The 23,098-nt window shown below is 39.7% G+C and overlaps 1 protein-coding gene across 1 annotated transcript in view; it reads right to left on the reverse strand.

Annotated features, from left to right (window-relative positions):
- Positions 1-631: 631 nt before the first annotated feature.
- The window catches only part of LOC119483382 (prolactin receptor-like), a 29,092-nt gene continuing 6,625 nt past the window's right edge, over positions 632-23,098 (reverse strand). Inside the window, exons 2-9 of the mRNA XM_037761450.1 lie at positions 14,895-15,004; positions 9,355-9,493; positions 7,661-7,830; positions 5,042-5,220; positions 4,704-4,857; positions 4,351-4,438; positions 3,951-4,020; positions 632-3,521 (exon numbers count right to left, since the gene is read on the reverse strand). Coding sequence (XP_037617378.1) covers positions 2,877-3,521; positions 3,951-4,020; positions 4,351-4,438; positions 4,704-4,857; positions 5,042-5,220; positions 7,661-7,830; positions 9,355-9,493; positions 14,895-15,004 — 1,555 coding nt within the window. The 3' untranslated portion in view covers positions 632-2,876. The remainder of the gene's footprint in view (positions 3,522-3,950; positions 4,021-4,350; positions 4,439-4,703; positions 4,858-5,041; positions 5,221-7,660; positions 7,831-9,354; positions 9,494-14,894; positions 15,005-23,098) is intronic.

Consider the following 23,098-nt stretch of genomic DNA (forward strand, 5'->3'; position numbering starts at 1 on the left):
ACAACATCTGCGTTTTTTCAGTGGGTTCATCTGATGTTCAGCTACCAAAACCTGTTGATCAAAGTGAAAGAAAGCTGGTTAATAAACATTTCTTTACGTTCCACTCACATCATTTCCACTGTGTTTATATGTGCGTGTTATAAATGATGAACACACCTTTAAGCTGCCTTTTCACTTTTTATTGCTTTTAATCCAAAGTGCTTTTGTCCGACATGAAGAAAGTTCAGTGGTTTTATCACAATAAAAGGTGAAAACATATAATACATGCAGCACACATGTGCATATATATACTGTATACTGTATATATATAAAGAGTCATTAACCATTTTCCTCACATGACAGCATTTCCAGGCGTGTAGGAGTGGAAACACAAATACTGCTCCGTGGAAAAAAAAGGCACATAATAGAAAACAGCACGACAAATCTATCGCCAACATCAGTGAGACAAATACAGAACACTTTATAATAACCAACATTTATAAATGGTAAATTAATAGTTAATGAAACTTAGTTAATAGTTATTTTACTGTTAAACAATGAAATGATCATTAGTAATGTTTACTAATTATTAGTAATGCTATCATTTCTGTCATTTTAACCGTTCATTGTTGCACACATAACATTTTATAGGCTATTCTATATTAAATATTTGTTAATGATTATGAAATGATTTGTAAACCAATTTTGCAAAGCATCTATAAACATTACATACATAGATATTTGTAACACTGAATGGTTAATAATTGTTTTTTAAACCAGCTCTAAACATTATGTGGCTATTATAAAGCTGATGATTATAAAACCATATCAAATGTTATAATGTTAACTAGGTTTAATTAACGATCAATTTACCATTTATAAATGATGGTTATTATAGTGTTAAGTGTCACCGACAAATACAGTGTTTTATACTCATAGTGTTTTATTGCTTCTTTCGAGGGGTCAATAATGCTTCTGATTGATCCCCGATTAGCATCTTAATCCACCTCAGAGCAATGATATTTTAAGAACACACTGAAGGTACATCAACACCTGTTTACAGTTCAAAAATAGTGTCCAAAATCATCGTGAGGTGGACTTTTAAGCTGGAGATGTTAAGGTTTCCCACCAGGAAGTCTGGATTATTCTTAAAAGTCACTCTTATCCTCCTCCTTTTCTTCATTAATGAAACGTGAGGAGAAAACTTACCACAAAAAGCTGTTTTAGAAAGTTTGTTGACCGAATGAACTTCCATTTGTAGAAAACACCAGCTGAGGTTGGTCATTCAGCATCTCTATAATATGCAAAATACTTTCTGTAATAGTGTTAAATTTGTTAAAATGACCCATTATAATAAAAATACATGATGGCCTGCTTCTTCCAAACCAGTGACCGATATATGAAATACATTAAAACAGTGGTTTGTTGAAGTGTGATGAACAGAAATCCGTCTTAGCTTCACAGCTTACGTCTTCCTGAGGGTGTGCAACTTATCGTAAAACTTCAATTAAAAGCCGAGCCCAAATCGGACGGCGAGTCCCTCTTACTCGCCGACACGTTTTAACAAATAAACGCGGGATAACTTTTTTCTCAATATGGACCCGTTACACGTCGTTAGATCGGTTAGATTCTCCACAATTCAATCGTCCAGTTCATTTCACGGAAACCGTGAGCACCAAAGTAGAATTCATTCAGATTTATGGTGCTGTCGATTGCTGCCTCCTTTTGTGTTGTTTTGAAAGGCTAAACTCCAACAAATATGGATTGAAGCTGAGCGTTTAGATCGGTTTAAATAATCAATTTGATAGTATCACCCATTTTTGATGAGCAAGAGTTTTGTGCGAAAGGATTTAAAGGCCCGTCCCATATAGACGCCGGTTGAGTTCAGTGATTGAAGCAAATAAAAGCCCGGGCTATTCATTGCAGTTTTACGGTACTTTGTCTTTGTTCGTGACCTCTTTGAACAGAATAAATCACCTCCCTGTACTAAACACTGCAGGATGACGCCAGAAAGAGATAATGAGACCTTCACATGCATATCAATATTCCTTCCATGTTCAGGATAATCAAATATCCCCTTAATGAGTTGGCACATGTAAGCAGCGTCCTGTGTATATTAATGGAATAAGCCTGTCCTGAATATGGAGATGGTGTGGAAGCTAGCTGGGATATGATGTCTGAGGGAAATGTGCAAAGAAGCTTATTGTCTCGTATAAAACAACGTGTCCCAGCTATAGGATGACGAGGTAAGGTTGATCTCTGGAATATTAAAGCATGTAAACACTAAACAGAAAGAGGGGGTGAATGCTGAATAAAATATAATCTCTCTTCCAGACCTCGAAGAGAATTTTTTCCTGAGAAAAACATCCTGAATGTGACGGTTTGGGAGAAGCAGCATGTGTTAATACTGTATTTATATTTTTCGGTCTTCTTATTTACAGCTGCACGAGGCAACTTCGTACTCTCTTCAAGTTTGACGGACTTCATTACCCATAAGTCGTGTTAAACTCATCGCCAAGTCCAGCTTCTTTTGGACAGAGCGCTCGTTTGCGGCAAATTATTTTTGAATTTTGCTCTTGAGGTTTGATTCACCTGAAATGAGCTTCCAACTGCAGCTTTTTGGTGAGCAGAGTTACAAAAACAGAAAGAAGATGAGGTCCAGAGGAACTTTAACAAAGACAAACACAACGCTGTTTACTGCATCAGAAACAGTCTTTCATTGAGTCTGCATTGGTTCTCTTCTCTGTTTGTTGAATGTTTTCAATACAAAGTCGGTACTTTAGCGAGATAAAAACAGGCTGGTGTCCTGCAGGGACACTTCCTGTTTAAAGTCAACCAGGCGTCCTGCTCACGCTGAATATATTTAACAGTTTTCACAGTATTTGTGTCTGTGTGGCTCAGCCCTTGTTATCAACAGCGACAGGCAGCAGAGGCACCGCCGCCTCGCTCCTCTCAGCTTCGCCGCCATCTTTTGTCCTGGCTTGGCAGTCAGCCAGCTTCTTCTTCTTCTCCTCCTTCTCCTTTGCATCTAAATCGACCCTCGGGGGAGGCGGGAACTCCCGGCAGTACACCGGCGGCAGGCACGGCACCAGGTGCACCTCGCCGCTCTCATTCATGAGCTGGACGCAGGTGTAGAAATCCTGAGGTGAGCGGTTGGTGGCAACAGGAGCGGGAGCGGCGTCGGGAAGGCCCGGATGTCCCATCACGCTGTACTCCGTCCCCGGCAGAGACACGATCTCCGGCCTCGACCACAAGGAAGGCACGTCGGGAGGCGAGGAGCAGTAGGGCGACAGGCTCTGCACGTACGATGCCAGGTGTTGGGTTGTGAGCTGATGATGGGCGGCCACGGGCGTCGGGTCACATGGAACCATCAAGGCGTCTTTCTCTCGGTCCGTCGGGTCGGCCGGGGCGCCGCAGTCCTTCGGCGTGGTGAGATGGACGTCGTTGGCGCTGACCTGGTCCCAAACCTCCTCAGTGTAGCTCGGAGGTCTGTAGCTGTGGAAGTTACTGAAGTGACGGTTGATTTCGTCCAAGTTCCCCTTCTGAGGGAGGAAGTGAGGGAGAGGAAGAAGAGAGGGAAAGAAATGAAGGGAGAGAGCGTAAACACAAAGATAAATGAAAAGGAGGACAGAGCAATATGACAAAGGAAGGGAGGAGAAAGGATTGTAGAGAGAATAGAGAGAAAAAGAAAGGAGGGAAGAAAAAAGGAAGTGAAAAACATGGAGGAAAGAAGGGAGGAAAGTGTAAGCAAATGGAGAGAAAAGAGGGATGAGACAGCATAAAGGTATGAAGACAAGATGAGAAAATAAAGCAACAGGGGGGACAAAGAGAGGACAAAAAGAGCATAATATACAAGAAAAGATGGAGATGGAGAGAGTAAGGAAAGGAAATGAGCGAAGGTGGGAAAAGAGAAAGGAGGGAGGGAAGGAAATAAAGAAACTAAAAACACTACATCTGTGAGTGCGTGTTACCTTCAGGAGCAGCGGGTCGATGCCGATGATCCGCGGCTTCGGAATGGGCGGCAGGAAGTAGTCTTTTATTCTGAAAGTGAAAACATCAAGTCTGTAAGAGCACACACAACATATCCATCCACCTGCTGACTAAATAAACATACAGTTTTACAGTACTAATTAGAGCTGCAACGATTAATCGATTTGTTGTTTGGTAAATAAACATTAACATTATTAATAATCAAATTGTGTTTTTATTTGTAACTGTAAATAGAAACGGAGACATTTCTTAGTAAAATGTTCTCTGTGTGAGCGGCTGCAGAACAAGAGTTCCTTATTATTCCTATTTCTACAGCTACAGCACAAATGACGGCCCCGCTGTAGAATTAAATATGAAATGCACGTCAACACTCGTCCTCACCTCTTGCCCTGTGGAATGATACCGAAGGCGATAACCAGCAGAGCCACGACACCGACTCCCGTCACCAGAATCAGCACCAGGAGTTTACCTGCACAGGTTCAACCAAAGACACTCAGTTAGAGTCACACCCCTCTGTTTTAATACTTATTACAGATGGAAAGAATATAAATATAGTATAATATACTCCCTAAAGTCTGCTGATTGCTTCAACATGCACTTTACAGTACAAAAGCCTACTACTGCCATCACTAGAATAAAAACTACAACAACTCTGCTGCCAATCCTAATGAATCGTGTTAATCGTCATTATCGTGCCATCGCTGTTGTCATGGAAACCCTCCCAGCCGGCGTACCTGCAGGCGGCCTGGCGGGGACGCTCATAAACAGCGTGGAGCTCCATTTGCTCCACAGGCCGTAGTTGTGCGAACGGCAGCGAACTCGGACCACGTAGTCGCCGACGGGGAGGCCGAGCAGCTCCACGTGAGGCTCCCGCAGAGGGTGCTTCACCTGCACACACATTATATCAGATATATTGATTAAACTGGTCTCTCACCAGTCTGACCAGTAGTGGAAATTGTCATTACATTAGCAATTATTTACTATAAAATAAAAAAAAATAAAGAAAATCACATGTTTAATGTAAAGCACCATTGATAGTGGTTGCCGTGTTGTTCTGTATTTCGGTGTGTACCTTCCAGTTGTCGGGATCAGTCACCCGTCTGTACTGCAGCTCGTACACCAGCGTGATCCAGCCGTACTGCAGGTCGGAGGGCACCGGGTACGCCCAGGACAGCAGCGCGCTGTGGCCCATTTCATCCCCGCCGGCGTCCCTCAGCACGTAGGTCAGATTCACCGGAGCTTCGGTCTGAACTGTGGACGACACACATACACAGAGGCATGTTGTGAAATGTTAAAAGGATGTCAGACGAACATGTTCTAATGTTTCTGTAGAGTTAGAAAGTCCTGTGGAACTAATCAGCAGTCAGATGCTCGCAGTAAATCATCTCCGGTGGAGGCACAAAGATGATTTATGTACTTCGTCATGTTTTACTAATTCATACATGTAGTTAATCAAATGTTGTTGTAAGGACGCAGGTTGTTATAATAAGATGACATCCTCCATTATTCATGCAGTTATTAAACTTTTATAGCCATTTATTATTCATTTTATGCATGTTTATATCTATATTTTTAAGCTTTAAACACAACTGATGCATGCTCATGCTATCATGTAAAGCTAATACTCTGGGGTTCCTTTTGGTTTGTTGTTCTTCTTGTTCAGACACAGTAAGTCAGTAAAAATACGGGCGATCGAGCTGAAATTCACATCATGTCTCCTTCAACATTTCTTTAACCTGTGGTCCAAATTTTAGATTGATAGACTGAAGTGATTTATGATTTCAGCACCAAGCATCTCCAAATGTTACCATTGAAAATAAGCCTGCATGTTCTAATTATATAGATTTATGTATAAGTATCATCATATCCAACTACCCTCACTAAATATGATATATATAATAAACATCATTTAATTTTCCTTTTTAGTTCTTCTACTTTTATATATATTTCTATTTTATTGTTTAATTCTATAATAATGAAATAATGTAATTATCATCGTGGCATCAAACACACATCGAAAGTGAGTACTGGGCTGCAATTAGTGGTCAAACAATCAGTAAAGTAATCCATCTTTGGAAAACTGATCTACAACTAATGATTATCTATTAATCATTTAAGTCATTTATCATGAAAAAAAAATCTTTATTTCCATCTTCTCCAGTGGGATTATCTGCTGCTTTTCTCTGTTTTACAGGATTACAATTTAAACATCTTCTTGTTTTTGACAAAACAAGACATTTGAAGACGTCGGCGTGACCTTTGAGTCACTATTTTCTAACATTTTATAGAATTAAGAATTGACTGAAGATGAAAAACCACCATTAGTTGCAGTTATTCTATATTAACATGTGAGAAATGACCTTTCAGTTGCACAGAAGCCGGTGTAATGGCGAGGCTGCCGCCCTGCTGTGTCTGCAGACGTTGAATTCCCTGCGGGGCCGTGATAAGAGCGACGTCCCTGACCTCTTCTGAACAAAAGATCACTAGAGGCTGCTTTACAAGTCATGTATATATATATACATAAATATATATATATATATATATATATATATATATATATATATATACTGTATATGTATATATATATATATATATGACACACAGCAGACCTCCAACTGTGCTGCATCTCAAACCAGCTCAGGAAGTGGACTGATGGAGTCTCAATCTGCAGCGTCTGGATAATAACACGCACTCACTCCCCAATAAATGAGATTAAGTGCTGGCAGACGATTCGGGCTGTTTTCATACAGAATCTCCTCTGAAGCGAGAGCAGTGTCTACGTGCTTTTCGATGCATGCATTCATCTATTAAATGTCGACCCTGTAAATGTTGAATCATTAATCATCATCGTTAATCATTTGAATTGTATGTTTTTGTGCAAATAATCACTATAGATGACATTAGGATAACATTTAGAGTTTTTGGTGCAAAACCTGTGTGCTACACAAATGAAATAAACCTGAACTGATTTAGATAAAGTGGAGGCACGTAAGAATGAATTATAGGCTAACATTGATCCAACATAAATGCATTTGTATTACTGTTACGTACATGTATGTGTATATGTGTAGTAGCAGTAGTAGACACCAAAAGAAAGAAAGAAAGAAAGAAAGAAAGAAAGAAAAAGAATGGGAAGTTGTACAGTGTTTTTACTGATTTAAAACTCTGCTGAAGATATATTCAAAAAGTAGGATTTACTGTCCTGCAGCGGGTTAAGTCGGCTGCTTCCGCTCTATCTGGCGGCATCGTGGTGTTCAGTGGAATTGGTAATTACATTTTTTAATTAATTTTAAATTAGTTTTTCAAAAATGCTTAATTTTATAATGATCTAGCTTGACTTGAATTAGTCATAAATTGCATTACGCTGTATATCTGATCTGTGTCCCGTGTTGAATTAGCGCCGGTGAGCTAACGGAAACACGTGTAATTTTGCACCAAACTCCATTGGTGACCTGGTATCATATGAGACTAGAAAACCTGATGAATCCATCAGTACCAACCATGTCATACCAGCTTGTCATGAAGGAGGTTAAATAACACTCCAAACCTACACTAAATTTTGTCGAGGAAAAACTGTCATGGTCATTTTCAAAGGGGTCCCTTGACCTCTGACCTCCAGATCAGTGAATGTAAATGGGTTCTATGGGTACCCACGAGTCTCCCCTTTACAGACATGCCCACCAGTCCTTACCTATCTCTGCCACGTCCAGGCAGCGCTCCTGGGAAGTGTAGTTCCCGTGGGCGGTGACGGCGGTCACGTTCAGACAGTAGATCTTCCATATGGACGTGTGGCTGCTGTCGAAGTGGCAGCTGTCGGGGCCGGCGGTCACGTAGTCCGGACACTCTTGTTTGGGCCCCTTACTGTGAACATTAGATAATAGATGATGTTAGGATATAAAATCTTTATCCCCCAATTTCAGATCCTTCTTTTGATCAAAACCACTGTTTATCGCTATTATTGCATTTTATTCCTGGTTGTTTTTTGGCCTTTTATTATCACATAATCCCAGATTTACATTCGTGGTTGCAGGAGAGCGATGGGACAATCGATGGAGCTGTGTGAGCGATGCCACGTCAGGTCAAAGGCTTAATCAAATTTGTCCTGATTACTGAGAGCAGTTTCTTTGCTGTGTGTGCCATGTGTGCTGGCTGGCATCGGGCTGAGGCCACGTGAGGCTGCGTTCAGGAGTTCAGAGTGGCTCTGAAATATCGACGTGTTAAAAGCTTCTCACCGAGGTGGAGCACGACAAATCAAACTGGATTTAAACGGCAGAATTTATATGACCCAGAAAGTCAAAGTCTACTTTTGATCTCAGCCAGTTTATTTCCTGGTTTGAGCTCCTTAACTCTTAATGCTGCTGCAAACAATTATATTTTACACGTAATAAACTTTGTGTCAACAGTTTGTGTTTGTTCCTTTCAACATAGAAACAACATAGAAAATATTCTCAGATACTCTGATTCAAGGACTTTAAAGGCCTGACAGAGACTTTATAATGAAAGTACAGGAATGAAAAGCTGCAACGATTTAATTGATAAGTCACGATCATTTTTCAAGCAAAAAAAATAAAAATGTGATGTTTCCAGGTCCTCAGATTTGAGGATTTTTTAGTCTTTCTTAGTCTTGAAAACAGACATATCAATAAATGTCACATTTTTATCAATTAATTAATGGCTACATTTATTTCCAATATTATTTTTGCTACTTTTAATGACATATTTATGTATTTATTGAGTTATTTATATATTCATTTATTTTGGCAGGTTCCGTCCTCCATATTAGTCGGACAACACAAGACATTAGATGACGTCACCATTGATTAAATGGAGAAAATAATCTGCGGATTAACCATAAAAGAATAAAAACAATAATTAGTTGCAGCCCTACAGGAATGCGTATGCATATCACTACAGTTTGTCATACTGTACTGTATCTGTGCTGTTTGTGTCGCTTGTGTGGACTGTTTTTATACTCTTGCTGCTGCCTCTTGGCCAGGTCATCATTGTAAATGAGAATTGGTTCTCAATTGATTTTACCTGGTTAAATAAAGGTCAAATAAATAAAATAAAAATCAGCATTAGAACCTAAGATTGTAACCTAAAATTATAAATCATATTTTTTTGGTGAAAAAAATCCGGGACAGTAAAGATCCCTTACTAAGTAAAAGTAGAAATACCACTGTGTGAAATTACTGAATTACAGTGAAAGTCCTGTAATCAAAATGAAATTAAGTCAAAGTAAAGAAGTTTTAAATGTTCTCGATAAAAGTTATTAAAAGTACTCAAAAATACACCCTCTGAAATGTAAATAATAAAGTTAAAAATACTCGAATAAAGTACTTCAAATCTATACTGAAGTACAGTGTGTGTGTGTTGCGTACGTACTCTTTAGAGTAGGTGAGGACGTAGGTGACCTGCTCTCCGTCCGTCAGGTTGTCGAGCGGATGCCACCAGCAGCTGAAGTCCTCCATGTTGGGCGAGCGGCAGTAATAGATGTGAGGCCTCGTCGTCATGGCAACCTCATCTGTGAAGAACAACAAAGCGCAGGTTGGTCTCATACACCGTCCAGAGCTATACCTACGAAAAGTAATTCACTCGTATATATCTCAAAAAATCTATTTGTGTTTATTTCACGTAATCGTGAACCAGGAAGTATAAAGAGCGACAAAAACGCTGTGTAGGGAGGAGGTCGGGGTGGATGGGTGGGTCTAAAAACACCAGACTTTCACCAGGAGACCAGCGTTCGTGTTCCCGTATGAAACCAGAAGTCAACGTTGATTTATTTCTCACGTAACTTCCGTACTTAAGTAACGCCACTTCTGTAGTTATTTTAATCCAACCCAAACTCCTTTCCTCAACCTAACCAAGTACTTTTGTTGTCTAAACCTAAGGGAGTTGTTTCCCGTGAAGATGGAAGCTCTTGTGATGAACTTGAGTTAACTGCATGCTGGCTAACGCAGCTTCAGTGTCGACGTTGGTGATTAGTTGGAGGGAAAATAAAAAACGACTAATGAAAAAAACAGGAAACAGGAAAAAAAAAAAGAATCAATTATCCAACTGTCATCTCTCGTCTCACTCAATTCCAGAAAATCCATCTCCTAACTTCATCTGTTTCTGCCTCAAACAGACACACACATTCATCTCGTCCACGTCTGTCCATCAGCTGTTGGTCCCATGACAGTGATTTAGACCAGCAGTGGAAAATTGATCGGCGTCTGAAAACAGCAGGAAGTCAGAAGAGTCCTGCCTGCTGCAGACTAACATGCTCATCAAGTGGAAGTGAGACTCATCTCTCAACATTTACAGACTAAATAGAGACATTTAAAAAAAACTATTACTATTTATTAAAGCGTTAATGCAAAATCATTTTAACGCCACTAGTTTCTTTAACGCATTATTGCAATTTGAGTTTTTTTAGGTTGTAGTGGGCTCAGTTTTAAAGCTAGAGTGAAGATACTGGTATCATATGAGACTAGAAAACCTGATGAATCCATCGGTACCAACCATGTCATACCAGCTTGTCATGAAGGAGGTTAAATAACGCTCCAAACCTACACTAAATTTTGTCGAGGAAAAACTGTCATGGCCATTTTCAAAGGGGTCCCTTGACCTCTGACCTCCAGATGTGTGAATGTAAATGGGTTCTATGGTTACCCACGAGTCTCCCCTTTACAGACATGCCCACTTTATGATAATCACATGCAGTTTGGGGCAAGTCATAGTCAAGTCAGCACACTGACACACTGACAGCTGTTGTTGCCTGTTGGGCTGCAGTTTGCCATGTTATGATTGGAGCATATTGTTTTATTCTAAATGCAGTACCTGTGAGGGTTTCTGGACAATATCTGTTATTGATTTGTGTTGTTAACTGATTTACAATAATAAATATATACATACATTTGCATAAAGCAGCATATTTGTCCACTCCCATGTACTTGACAGATCTCCCTTTAAGGTTCATTTTGAACAGATTCAAAATGTCTTCACTCTGACGGAGTAAACTACAGGTGAGAGGTCCAGAACAAGCTGGACTCAACACTTCCTCTACTCTATGAGGTGCATAGACGCCACTACAAAGACTTTCTGTCCTGGCCATGATGTTAAAGAGAAAAACCTTGAGCGTACATGAAAGCAGCGAGACTTTGTGTGCCCTTCACAGATCATAGCAGCGGGAGGCGAGCAGTAATCCATGAGAGAATGCATGGATCTACAGTCTGAGGGCAGCGGGGAAACAAAGGCCCGTTGTGTTTGCTGTAAGGAGCTCAGTGAGCCGCGCTGCAGGCACTTTCTAATCAACAACCTCCACTTCTCAGAAATAAAGAAAGAAAGGACGCACGCTGGGCGCCAACAAAGCTGAACAAATTCATACCTGCAGCAAATCTGGCGTGCCCGAGTGTAACAGATTTACTGCTGGTGCTGCATCAGGTTTCTTTCTAACAGTGACTTAAGTCGGGGTTTAATAGCACCAAGGCTCCATGAGGGAGAGCAATTCCTATATTAATCATTTAAGATGAATACATGATACTGAATGATATCAATAAACCAACATTTTAACTTTCTTCTCTTCTGTTTCATTTCATGAAAATCAACTTGTAAAGACTTTAAACTCACTTTAGACAGATAATCCACCATGAATAATTAGTCGTATTTATTTCTGTGTTCAAGGTTACTTCAAGGCGCCAATGTGGATAGTTTTAAAATGGTACCCTTCATGTATTTATTACTGTACAGGCCTACTGGGCACAGGGGTCCAAGGGTTCAGGGGGACACAAAGAGACGCAAAACGAACACAAAGAGATGCAAATTGACCACAAATTACACAAAAAGACCACAAAGAAATGCAAAAAAAATGCACAAACCTACTCAAAACGACTACAGAGAGGTGCAAAACAACCACAAAAGAGACAAATGATTTGGACAGAGCCAGGCTAGCGGTCTTTATGCTGAGCTAAGCTAACTGGCCGCTGGCTCTAGCTTCATATTTACTGTACAGATATGAGAGTGGTATCAATCTTCTCACTTCTAACTCTCAGGAAACAAGTGAATTTCCCAAACTGTTGAACTTGTGGCACAGAACAACTGCAGAAAACAATGACATGGAAGTAGCGTTGTGGATCTGGAGGGGATCTCTTGCTTGCATTGTGGCTGGATATCAACCAGATGAGAGCGTGTAAACGCCACCTGCATCATCTGACCACAGTCTTTAGAAAGAAGAAGGCCACAAGCTCCTCTCTACCAACTTTACATACTGAGATCCCAACACAATGTGGGCAGAATCAAGATGATGTGGAATTATTAACAGCAGCTGTAAAGGCCTGTGATCCACATAACATATCCTCCTCCACCTGCTCCAACATCAACAACACACGTTTTATTGGAAAATTAGCAGCAATTATTTGTCTGAGTGGTGATTAGCAGAGGAAAAGTGGGGCTGACATCATCTTCATCCTCCAGATTCACATCTGGAAATGTTTGTGAATAAAATGGCTACTGCAGATTTCATTTCCTGTGAGCTTCAACAGGCCATATGGTCAGAATCCAGTTTTCACTTTCAAAACTTTTGGTTCTGAAACATTTTTTTTGACAAAAATAATGAGATTAAAAATGTATTATTATGGGATATGAGATGGTTTCTCCTTTTGAGAAAAGAGGTCACAACAAAGATAAGAGATAAGTCATGTGATACTTTCCCCGAGGCTCCTCTTCTCTCTCTCTCTCTCTCTCTGAACAAAAGTCCAGTCACACTGACTAAATGGAGCCGATTAGCTGAGGGAATCGAACAGATGAGTCATTCCTTGTGACATCTGTCAAAATAGTTTTCATTGTCAAAAGCATGAATGACTTTTCATGAAGATGAAACATGAAGTGTGACAGATATAATGTGTGCTGACAGTGAGTCTGCTCATTTACAGCTGCAACAACTGATGTTGGGTTCAGACTCAACAATATCTTCAGTCTGTTTGTATTTATTCCTCAGATTATTTATCTCACAATATCTTATTTATTTATTTAATTTAATCACTTTAGACAGACAATCCATCATGAATAATTAGTCCTCTATATTCCTTTATGGATTTATTACGGGCCTGAACGGGCCTACCAGGAAACAGGGGTCCAAGGGCTCAGGGGGCGACAAAAGAGACGCAAAACAACCACAAAGAGGTGCAAAACAACCACAAAGAGTTGCAAAGCAACCACAAAGAGACCCAAAACAACCACAGAGAGACCCAAAACAACCACAAGGAGGTGCAAAACAACCACAAAGAGTTGCAAAGCAACCACAAAGAGACCCAAAACAACCACAGAGAGACCCAAAACAACCACAAAGAGGTGCAAAACAACCACAGAGAGACCCAAAACAACCACAGAGAGACCCAAAACAATGACAAAGAGACCCAAAACAACCACAGAGAGACCCAAAACAACCACAGAGAGGTGCAAAACAACCACAGAGAGACCCAAAACAACCACAGAGAGACCCAAAACAATGACAAAGAGACCCAAAACAACCACAAAGAGGTGCAAAACAACCACAGAGAGACCCAAAACAACCACAAAGAGGTGCAAAACAACCACAAAGAGACCCAAAACAACCACAGAGAGACCCAAAACAACCACAAAGAGACCCAAAACAACCACAGAGAGACCCAAAACAACCACAAAGAGACCCAAAACAACCACAGAGAGACCCAAAACAACCACAGAGAGACCCAAAACAACCACAAAGAGACCCAAAACAACCACAAAGAGACCCAAAACAACCACAAAGAGGTGCAAAACAACCACAGAGAGACCCAAAACAACCACAAAGAGACCCAAAACAACGACAAAGAGACCCAAAACAACCACAAAGAGGTGCAAAACAACCACAGAGAGACCCAAAACAACCACAGAGAGACCCAAAACAACCACAAAGAGGTGCAAAACAACCACAGAGAGACCCAAAACAACCACAAAGAGGTGCAAAACAACCACAGAGAGACCCAAAACAACCACAAAGAGACCCAAAACAACCACAAAGAGACCCAAAACAACCACAAAGAGACCCAAAACAACCACAAAGAGGTGCAAAACAACCACAGAGAGACCCAAAACAACCACAAAGAGACCCAAAACAACGACAAAGAGACCCAAAACAACCACAAAGAGGTGCAAAACAACCACAGAGAGACCCAAAACAACCACAGAGAGACCCAAAACAACCACAAAGAGGTGCAAAACAACCACAGAGAGACCCAAAACAACCACAAAGAGGTGCAAAACAACCACAGAGAGACCCAAAACAACCACAAAGAGACCCAAAACAACCACAAAGAGACCCAAAACAACCACAGAGAGACCCAAAACAACCACAGAGAGACCCAAAACAACCACAAAGAGACCCAAAACAACCACAAAGAGGTGCAAAACAACCACAGAGAGACCCAAAACAACCACAAAGAGACCCAAAACAACCACAAAGAGACCCAAAACAACCACAAAGAGGTGCAAAACAACCACAGAGAGACCCAAAACAACCACAAAGAGACCCAAAACAACCACAAAGAGACCCAAAACAACCACAAAGAAGTGCAAAACAATTACACATTATTGAAGATACAGAGAAAACTGTGCAAGAGCAGATAACGCCAAGCATGATGGAGGATCAGAGCCGGTTTGGAGCTCAGCAGCAACATCTGGAGTTTGGTTTTGATTTAAGGCATCATGGAGACATAATTAGCACACGCAGTGACGATCAAGTGACATTTAATCAATTCCTAATTAACAAACTTCTAAGATGAAGAAGAAGCTGGAAAAACCTCTACATAAGTCTCCTAAATTTGATTTTGCACACATTCAACAAGGTTTTTTTTTTTTACAGAATTTTGCCCATAAAGTCTGGTTTCACTAGAATAAAAATAATAACACTGACGTCCTCGACTCACCGTGGCTGTGTCTTTCTTTATGAGTGACGTCCTGGGCGACAATCCTGCTGCCGGTCACCAGAGGAAGCAGACAGAGCAGCAGCCACAGCATCCTGCAGCCTTCTGTCGACCTGTCAACACCGACAAAACAACGTCAACACACCAAGATCCCACGGTGCTTTACTCACTGGTTTCCATGTTAAACTAGCAGGAACATGTGACCTAAAGACAACTGGACATTTATTTTACAAACACTGAGCAGGAGCAACACTGAAGCATAAAAAGGCTCCTCTAAAGAGTGCATGCATTCCTAAAAATGACACCGTCCATTTTCTTTGAAACCACGTAGAGAATAGAAAGACTAAATTAAGTTTAGCACCAGACAGCAGCAGTGAAAACAGTCCTAAAATCTGCAACACCACAATAGAAATATGGTCCATTGGTACGGAAGTTTATGGCTGCCAATATCAAAATTTAAACATCTGATTTTCAATTTGTGTGCACATGATGCATGATCACATAAAAACAGGCAGATTGAATGCTTATTTTTTGGGGGTTTGAGTTTATCAGATTATCCACTTTAAATTAATTTTTCCAGATTGAATTAAAATGGATGAAACACAGACGGAGCTGCCATACGGATAATGAAACTGACTTTTCATTTTCAAATCGTTAGACAACGTGCAACCTAAACTTGGGAATTAAATTGCAAGCTTGACTTTTGAATTTGAATTCAAAGATTTTAGTTTGTTTCTGATAAAATCAAATGGACATTTGACTTTTTCCCAAAAGAGGCATGAGAAAATAAATTTTATGAAAACTTTAAAAATGAAAGTAAGAAAGAAACACAAATGATATGCAGCTAATATATTATAATTAAAGCTGAATGTGAATTCTTAATCTGTTAAGTAACTCATAAAACAGTAACAAGTGGAAAACAAATGTGTTTGGTTTAAGGCTGTCAATCGGTTAAAATAGCAAATCGCGATTAATCGCAAATGAATTGCACATTTTTTATCAGTTCAAAATGTACCTTAAAGAGAGATCTGTCAAGTATTGAATACTCTTATCAACATGGGAGTGGACAAATATGCTGCTTTATGCAAATGTATGTATATATTTATTATTGTAAATCAATGAACAACACAAAACAATGACAGATATTGATCCAGAAACCCTCACAGGTACTGCATTTAGCATCAAACTATATGCTCCAATCATAACATGGCAAACTGCAGCCCAACAGGCAACAACAGCTGTCAGTGTGTCAGTGTGCTGACTTGACTATGACTTGCCCCAAACTGCATGTGATTATCATAAAGTGGGCATGTCTGTAAAAGGACGCTCGATATATCTGGAGGTCAGAGGTCAAGGGACCCCTTTGAAAATGGCCATGACAGTTTTAATTTAGCACAAGTTTGTTGCGTTATTTAACCTCCTTAGTGACCAACCAGTATGTCATTGTTGGTACCAATGGATTCATCAGGCTTTCTAGTTTCATGTGATGTCAGTATCTTCACTTTAAAAAACAACCTAAAAATCTCAAGTTGCATTAATGTGTGAGAAAAATGAGGTGACGTTAAAACGAATGTGTGTTAATGCGTCATTATTGCGTTAACTTTGACAGCATTTTAAGCAGTCACATCACATCCATCTCATTTAAATGAGAGTTATTGGTGAGTGTGTAGAAAACATACATTTTATTCAGTCCGATATTGTTTGCGTGACTTCTTGTATAGCTGTATTGATTCCTTAACTACAGAAATAGTACACCATGACACAGAGATCTTTGCGCTCTTCAGGTTCTGCTGAAAGCTCATTACTCTAATCAGCTTAGTCCAGTGAACCGCTCGGTCAGACACTACTGAGAATGAGTGGCGTGTGAGGTCATGGAAACGCCATGAATACACCTGAGTTTTCCGAGTAAGTTATTTTAACGTTTCTCTATCTGGTTTGATTGATTTCCTCATTAAGAACAAACAATTTGAATGAGTCTTCAGCTTCCTAGTGTCGATCACCTGACATCCAGAGGGAAAAAAAAAAAGAAAGTAACCCCCCCAAAACACTGTCACCTGACAAACTTTACTGTCACATCCACGTCGTTCTATTAAAGGGGTCTTTGGTAGCCAAAACAAAAGTTTAGTCTGAAATCAATCAAACAAGCTAAATGTTGACTGGAGGAAACATTAATTATCATTAAACTGTTTCAGGACTACCTGCCATGAACACATTTAATCAGCCACAAGAGCTACATGTGCACCTTTTCCACCACTGGAGCCTTCCTTTTAACCTCCTTTTAACTGGGAGAAAGAACTAGTGTCTAAATTTACAACCCGCCTCCCAAAACGCCTCTCAGGGACAGCTCATCTGCCAGAAAGTTACCTGCCAGGAGTCTGCTAAAGCTACTATAAATAGATCTTTTCCACCAGTCACTATCAGGAACTCATCCTGAGTTTGAACCAGACGAGGTCTACATTTAGTTCCTCAGCTGTGAAATTACTTTTAATTGAATATTTTTGCAGTTTTTTCTAGGGGTGGGAAAAGAAATTGTTTCACCAGAAGTATAAAACATTACATTTCCCTTATAAATTAAAAAGAAAATACCACTAATTTGTGAGGGAAATGTCTTTATTCTTTGATTTTTGAGTTGCTGGAAAAAATGTAATCAATAATTCCTGACAATGACTGATATATTTGACTTCAGGACATCTCTGACTACATACATGCTGAAAATCAAACATTTTTACTGGAATCATTTAGATATTTCCCAAAATAAAAGTCCTTAGAAGTGTATGATTCAACTTTTTCCCATAGTCTAGTGTTAAAAAAGTTAATAAAAATCACAATAAATCGCAACACATATCGAACCGGCAGCCAAGTATCGTGATAGTATCGGATCGGGAGATAAGGTATCGTCCCAGCCCTAGTATTTACTCGAGTAAAGGATTAGAGGACTGTCTGCTGGTATCATCCAGCTGTTGACAGCTGGTTGAGTGTCAACCAAGGTCAGGAACACAAAACAATAAATATCCTCCTTATATAAACCACCAACATTAAGATTGTATGAAGCGGCGAAAGTAATGAAATCACATGGGAGCTTAGAGGTTTTAAAGTCTGCTCTTACGAGGGGAAGCACAGCAGAAGTGACATGCAAACCTTACCAGCCGATCCTCGAGCGCTAACACAACAATCACAGTGAATAATCCCTGCCTTGATCTTGCAGGAGGGGCGGATTAAAAACGAGGTCTCGTTGGGTTTTATCCGGAGGCCTCAGCTGACGCTGCACATGCCACGATGAGACAAGATGACCTCCATGAAATGTGCAAAAAAACTCCACGTTTCTAATCCTTCAGCGTCTGTTGTCCGTCCCAAACCAACACCTCTCTCCTACAGAAGCCGAGCACTTCTCAGAACCTACCAAAATGCATGCATGCTATTCAAGGATTAAACAGCCATATGTGGCTGAAATAAACTCATTTAGCTCTGTAGGTTTGCAGAGCTGAGGCTGAGTTCATTATCACTCCAGAAAATTCACACTGACAAAAACTCTGGCTCTGTTTTATAGTTATTATAAAACTGGCTGCATGTGCACACACCTCATTCCCACTTTCACAGATGGCCATAAATAGATGCCCTTCATCACCTCTCATATCAATACTTCTATCTGTTGCACAACTCCTGAGACATGTCAGTGACGAGCGGCAAAGAAGTAGCACAACTGTCCTACGACACCGGAGCAGCCGCCACTATGCACGGCTATGGATGTTAATGGCACTGTATAGTCATAAATTCATCACACATATCTTTATTTGTAAAAAAAAAAATGTATAAAGAAAAGAATGCAGAAATAAATTGGTTCGGGGGAAATAAATAAGGGGTGAAATGCAAAGGGAAATGCGTAAATGCATAAATAAACAAATGAAAAAACAAATAAATATATAAAATAAATGCAAAAATAAACAAATAAATGCAAAAATAAATAAATATATTTAAAAATTAATAGAAATAAAAACATAAATAAATAAAAGGGAAAATCAAACAGAAGAGTAAATAAATAAGGGAATTAATACAAAGATAAATAAATAAAGAAGCAGATTAAAACAGAAATATCAATTTATGTCACATTTTATCAATTAATTTATTTGTAATATTATTTTTCTTCATTTATTTATTTATTTTTGATACATTTTGCAGGTATATCTTTAAACCATCCATATCTCCCTTATGTCAGCTGCCTGCGAGCTCATCAAACAGTCATTTAGGAAACGAGGGGGATGGTTTGAATCCCCTTCAGGCTTCCTCGCTTCACCTCTGGGTTAAGTCCTGGTCAATTAGCCGATTCACAACTTCCTGTCTCACAAAAATGATCGGGTAAAGCCCCGAGCCATCCCAGCCTCATGCACGTGACTCCTCTGTTTTACAAGTTTACTTTAATGTGCCAATGAAGCTAATTACCTGCAGCGTAGTGTTTAAACTTGTGATAGTTTTATTGGTGTGTGAATCCACAGTGCATGTGGTCAAACTACTCCAACACCTGATGGCGTTCAAAGGTACGTAGAGAGCTCATTTATTTCAGGTTAAAGTCATCGAAGCAGCTGTTTTATTACATCTCAAAGTCCTCGCGCTGCAATAATATCAACGATTAGTCACAGAGCACGATGTGATAAAGAGTTAAAGACTGAATTATAACGGCTGGTTTCTTCGAACCCCTTGAGTCTCATATTTCTGATCATGTGGACGAGGTTGAGTCTTGGAATATGATTATATGTTGTCGGTGTTCTCAGAAAAGCAGTACTCAAGATCCTCAAGATCTGTAGTACTACCTGCATTAGTATTCTATATATATTACTTTACTGATTTCAGAGGCTGTAGCAGGGTCAGTTTTAGAGCTGGAGTGAAGCTACAGATATCAGATGGAACTAGAAAAGCTGATGAATCCATTGGTATCAACCATGTAGGAGGTTAAATAACGCTCCAAAGTTAGGCTAAATTTTAGAAAGGAAAAACTGTCATGGCCATTTTCAAAGGGGTCCCTTGACCTCTGACCTCCAGATATGTGAATCAAAATGGGTTCTATGGGTACCCACGAGTCTCCCCTTTACAGACATGCAGTTTTTTGAATGCAGTATAAATGTGCTATTTTCTCACATTCTAAAATGATGTGTTTGAATATTTCTGCATACTCGGGTCCATAAACAGTCGTGAATTACATAAATTGGGTTTCACTGTAAAGCTGAGACTCTGGTGGATCCAATGAGCCCAACTGTGTTCATGTGTGATGATGTTTGACCTCACTGTATAAAATGACCTGTGGTGACCTCGAGGATAATCACAGCCTCATGAAACTTTACAGCCACAAACTAGAGACCTAGAGCATTCAGAGGATGGATGGGTCAAACTAGAGACCTAGAGCATTCAGAGGATGGATGGATCAGACTAGAGACCTAGAGCATTCAGAGGATGGATGGATTAAACTAGAGACCTAGAGCATTCAGAGGATGGATGGATCAAACTAGAGACCTAGAGCATTCAGAGGATGGATGGATCAGACTAGAGACCTAGAGCATTCAGAGGATGGATGGATTAAACTAGAGACCTAGAGCATTCAGAGGATGGATGGATCAAACTAGAGACCTAGAGCATTCAGAGGATGGATGGATCAGACTAGAGACCTAGAGCATTCAGAGGATTGATGGCTTTCCTAGCTAGATGACAATAAGGGGGTTTCTGAGCAGTTTGCACAACAGAAGTGCTCCCCATCCAATCGCAGAAAAATGCAATTCTTGCAGAAATCTCAAAAAGTTTTTGATCCCAAATCACAGCATGTCTTCCTCTATGGTGTTCCTCAAGGTCTTGGTGTCTTAATGTGTTGTTGCAACAACTTATGAGACATAATAGAGCATGGGGATGACCATCATATGCTTCTGTTGTAATGATTAGTGACTAGAAGAACTTGACACACAGTGCTGAGCTGCATCTCAGATTAAGCTTCAGGTTCTCAGCTTTCAGATGATGTACACCACTTCTATGTGACGTCTACTGTTGACCTGCTATCTCCCCTAAAGACCCCCTGCACCCCCTTAAGAAAGACTAAAACAGCTCTACTGTGGGTCTCAGAGGGTTAATGACATTTCTTTACAGCTGCTACTTTACATTCAAGATATTAAAGAAAATAATTCTTGCATATTTTCTAACTAAATGAAACGAACATCGTTGAAGGATTCAGTCTGTTACTTTATTACTGAGAAGAAGTATTTTCATTCTGAATGTTTTGATTTAATGAACTCATCATGCGTCATGACTTGATCCAATTATTGTTTATGGATGTAAAAGGTGATCATGCAGCTGTGCAGGGTTGGACTGGATGATACTGGATTCCATTAACTGGGACTGGGAGATGTGGTGAAAGGCCTTTACGTGATTCCATGAGGGGGGGAAGTCATCCTTAAGTTGTTACTATGAGGTCTTACAAAGGTCTTAAAAAGGTTTAATAGATTTAAGGGACATTCCGGTATAAATGTATAGATGAAATTTGAGGTGTAATGGTGTATTTGACGAGTCTGTCCTCAGCTCAACATTTGCTTTAATTTTCTAGTTTTTTCCCCTCATTGATAAAACTGCTCTAACTTTCCATTCTAGTAAACATTAAAGAGGTTATTTTAAGTTCTTTTATCCAAATTCATGAAGCTAATCGATTAGTTTAAGTGCCCCTGATCAAGAGCATGGGATCTAAATTGCTCTAAGGGGAACTCTTGTGTATGATTTCAGCTTTGCACATCATAAAATCAAACTGGTGAAGAAAATGTACCTCTGCAATCACAAAATATTAAAAAAGGCACTAAATATAGGACAATTAGGAATCTCCTTCCATTTAAACCCAACTAAATATTCCCTAAGTTGAGTTAAGTTAAGTTATGTTGCGTTATATGCTTCACTGTGCACAATTTTGCACATTCAGCTGCTGTGCACCGACTCAAAGACACTGTCGCTGCAAAATAACAAGTGGAATTTATCAATTGAAAAACTGTCACTAATTAGTACTAAATTACATAAAAACTCCCTTGAATTTATGAGGAAATTACTAGGGCTGTGAATCGATTCAAATATCTAATCGCGATTTATCGCATGATTGTCCATAGTTAATCAATTGTAGATTAATCACACATTATTTAGCTCAAAATGTACCTTAAAGGGAGATTTGTCAAGTATTTAATACTCAACATGTGAGCAGGCAAATATGCTGCTTTATGCAAATGTATGTAACACAAAACAATGACAGATATTGTCCAGAAACCCTCACAGGTACTGCATTTAGCATAAAATATATGCTCAAATCATAACATGGCAAACTGCAGCCCAACAGGCAACAACAGCTGTCAGTGTGTCAGTGTGCTGACTTGACTATGACTTGCCCCAAACTGCATGTGATTATCATAAAGTGAGCATGTCTGTAAAGGGGAGACTCGTGGGTACCCATAGAACCCATTTACATTCACTGATCTGGAGGTCAGAGGTCAAGGGACCCCTTTGAAAATGGCCATGACAGTTTGTCCTCGCCAACATTTAGCGCAAGTTTGGAGCGATATTTAACCTCCTTTGTGACAAGCTAGTATGACATGGTTGGTATCGCTGGATTCATCAGGTTTTATAGTTTCATGTGATACCAGTATCTTCACTCTAACTTTAAAACTGAGCCGCTACAACCTCTAAAAGACAGTAAAGTCGGGCAATCCCGTGGGTCTCAGGGGGTTAACTAAATGTTTTTAAAACCCAAGGCCTTATTATCATTGTAGCATTATTATTTTAAATCTTTATATTAATTTATTCTTTTAATTCTATTTATATATGGATCTCTTTTTTATTAAACTGTATCGTCTTAACTTTGTTTTGTGTTGTTTTAACATCTCCTTGAACCTACCTCTGTATATGAAACATGTTTTAGAAATAAATCTGCCTTAGAGCGCTGACCATATCAACTGTAGCTGCAGCTGCTTTGACTCCTCTGCAGGGTCTGAAATATGCGCACATGAACTTGTGTTACAGAAAATGAAAACCCTTCTATAGCATGCTGAAGCTACAGGTGCAACGAATAAGACACCAGCTTGTTGATAATAACTATAAGAAGTTAACAGAAACAGAAATGCCATCACAAACACTCTGTCTCAAAGGTTCATCTGATACACAAATGCAGCATTCCTCACTATCTGATCCACACAGCCAATCAC

This window comes from Sebastes umbrosus, chromosome 24 (genome assembly GCF_015220745.1).
Source record: "Sebastes umbrosus isolate fSebUmb1 chromosome 24, fSebUmb1.pri, whole genome shotgun sequence".
Taxonomy (NCBI): Eukaryota; Metazoa; Chordata; class Actinopteri; order Perciformes; family Sebastidae; genus Sebastes; species Sebastes umbrosus.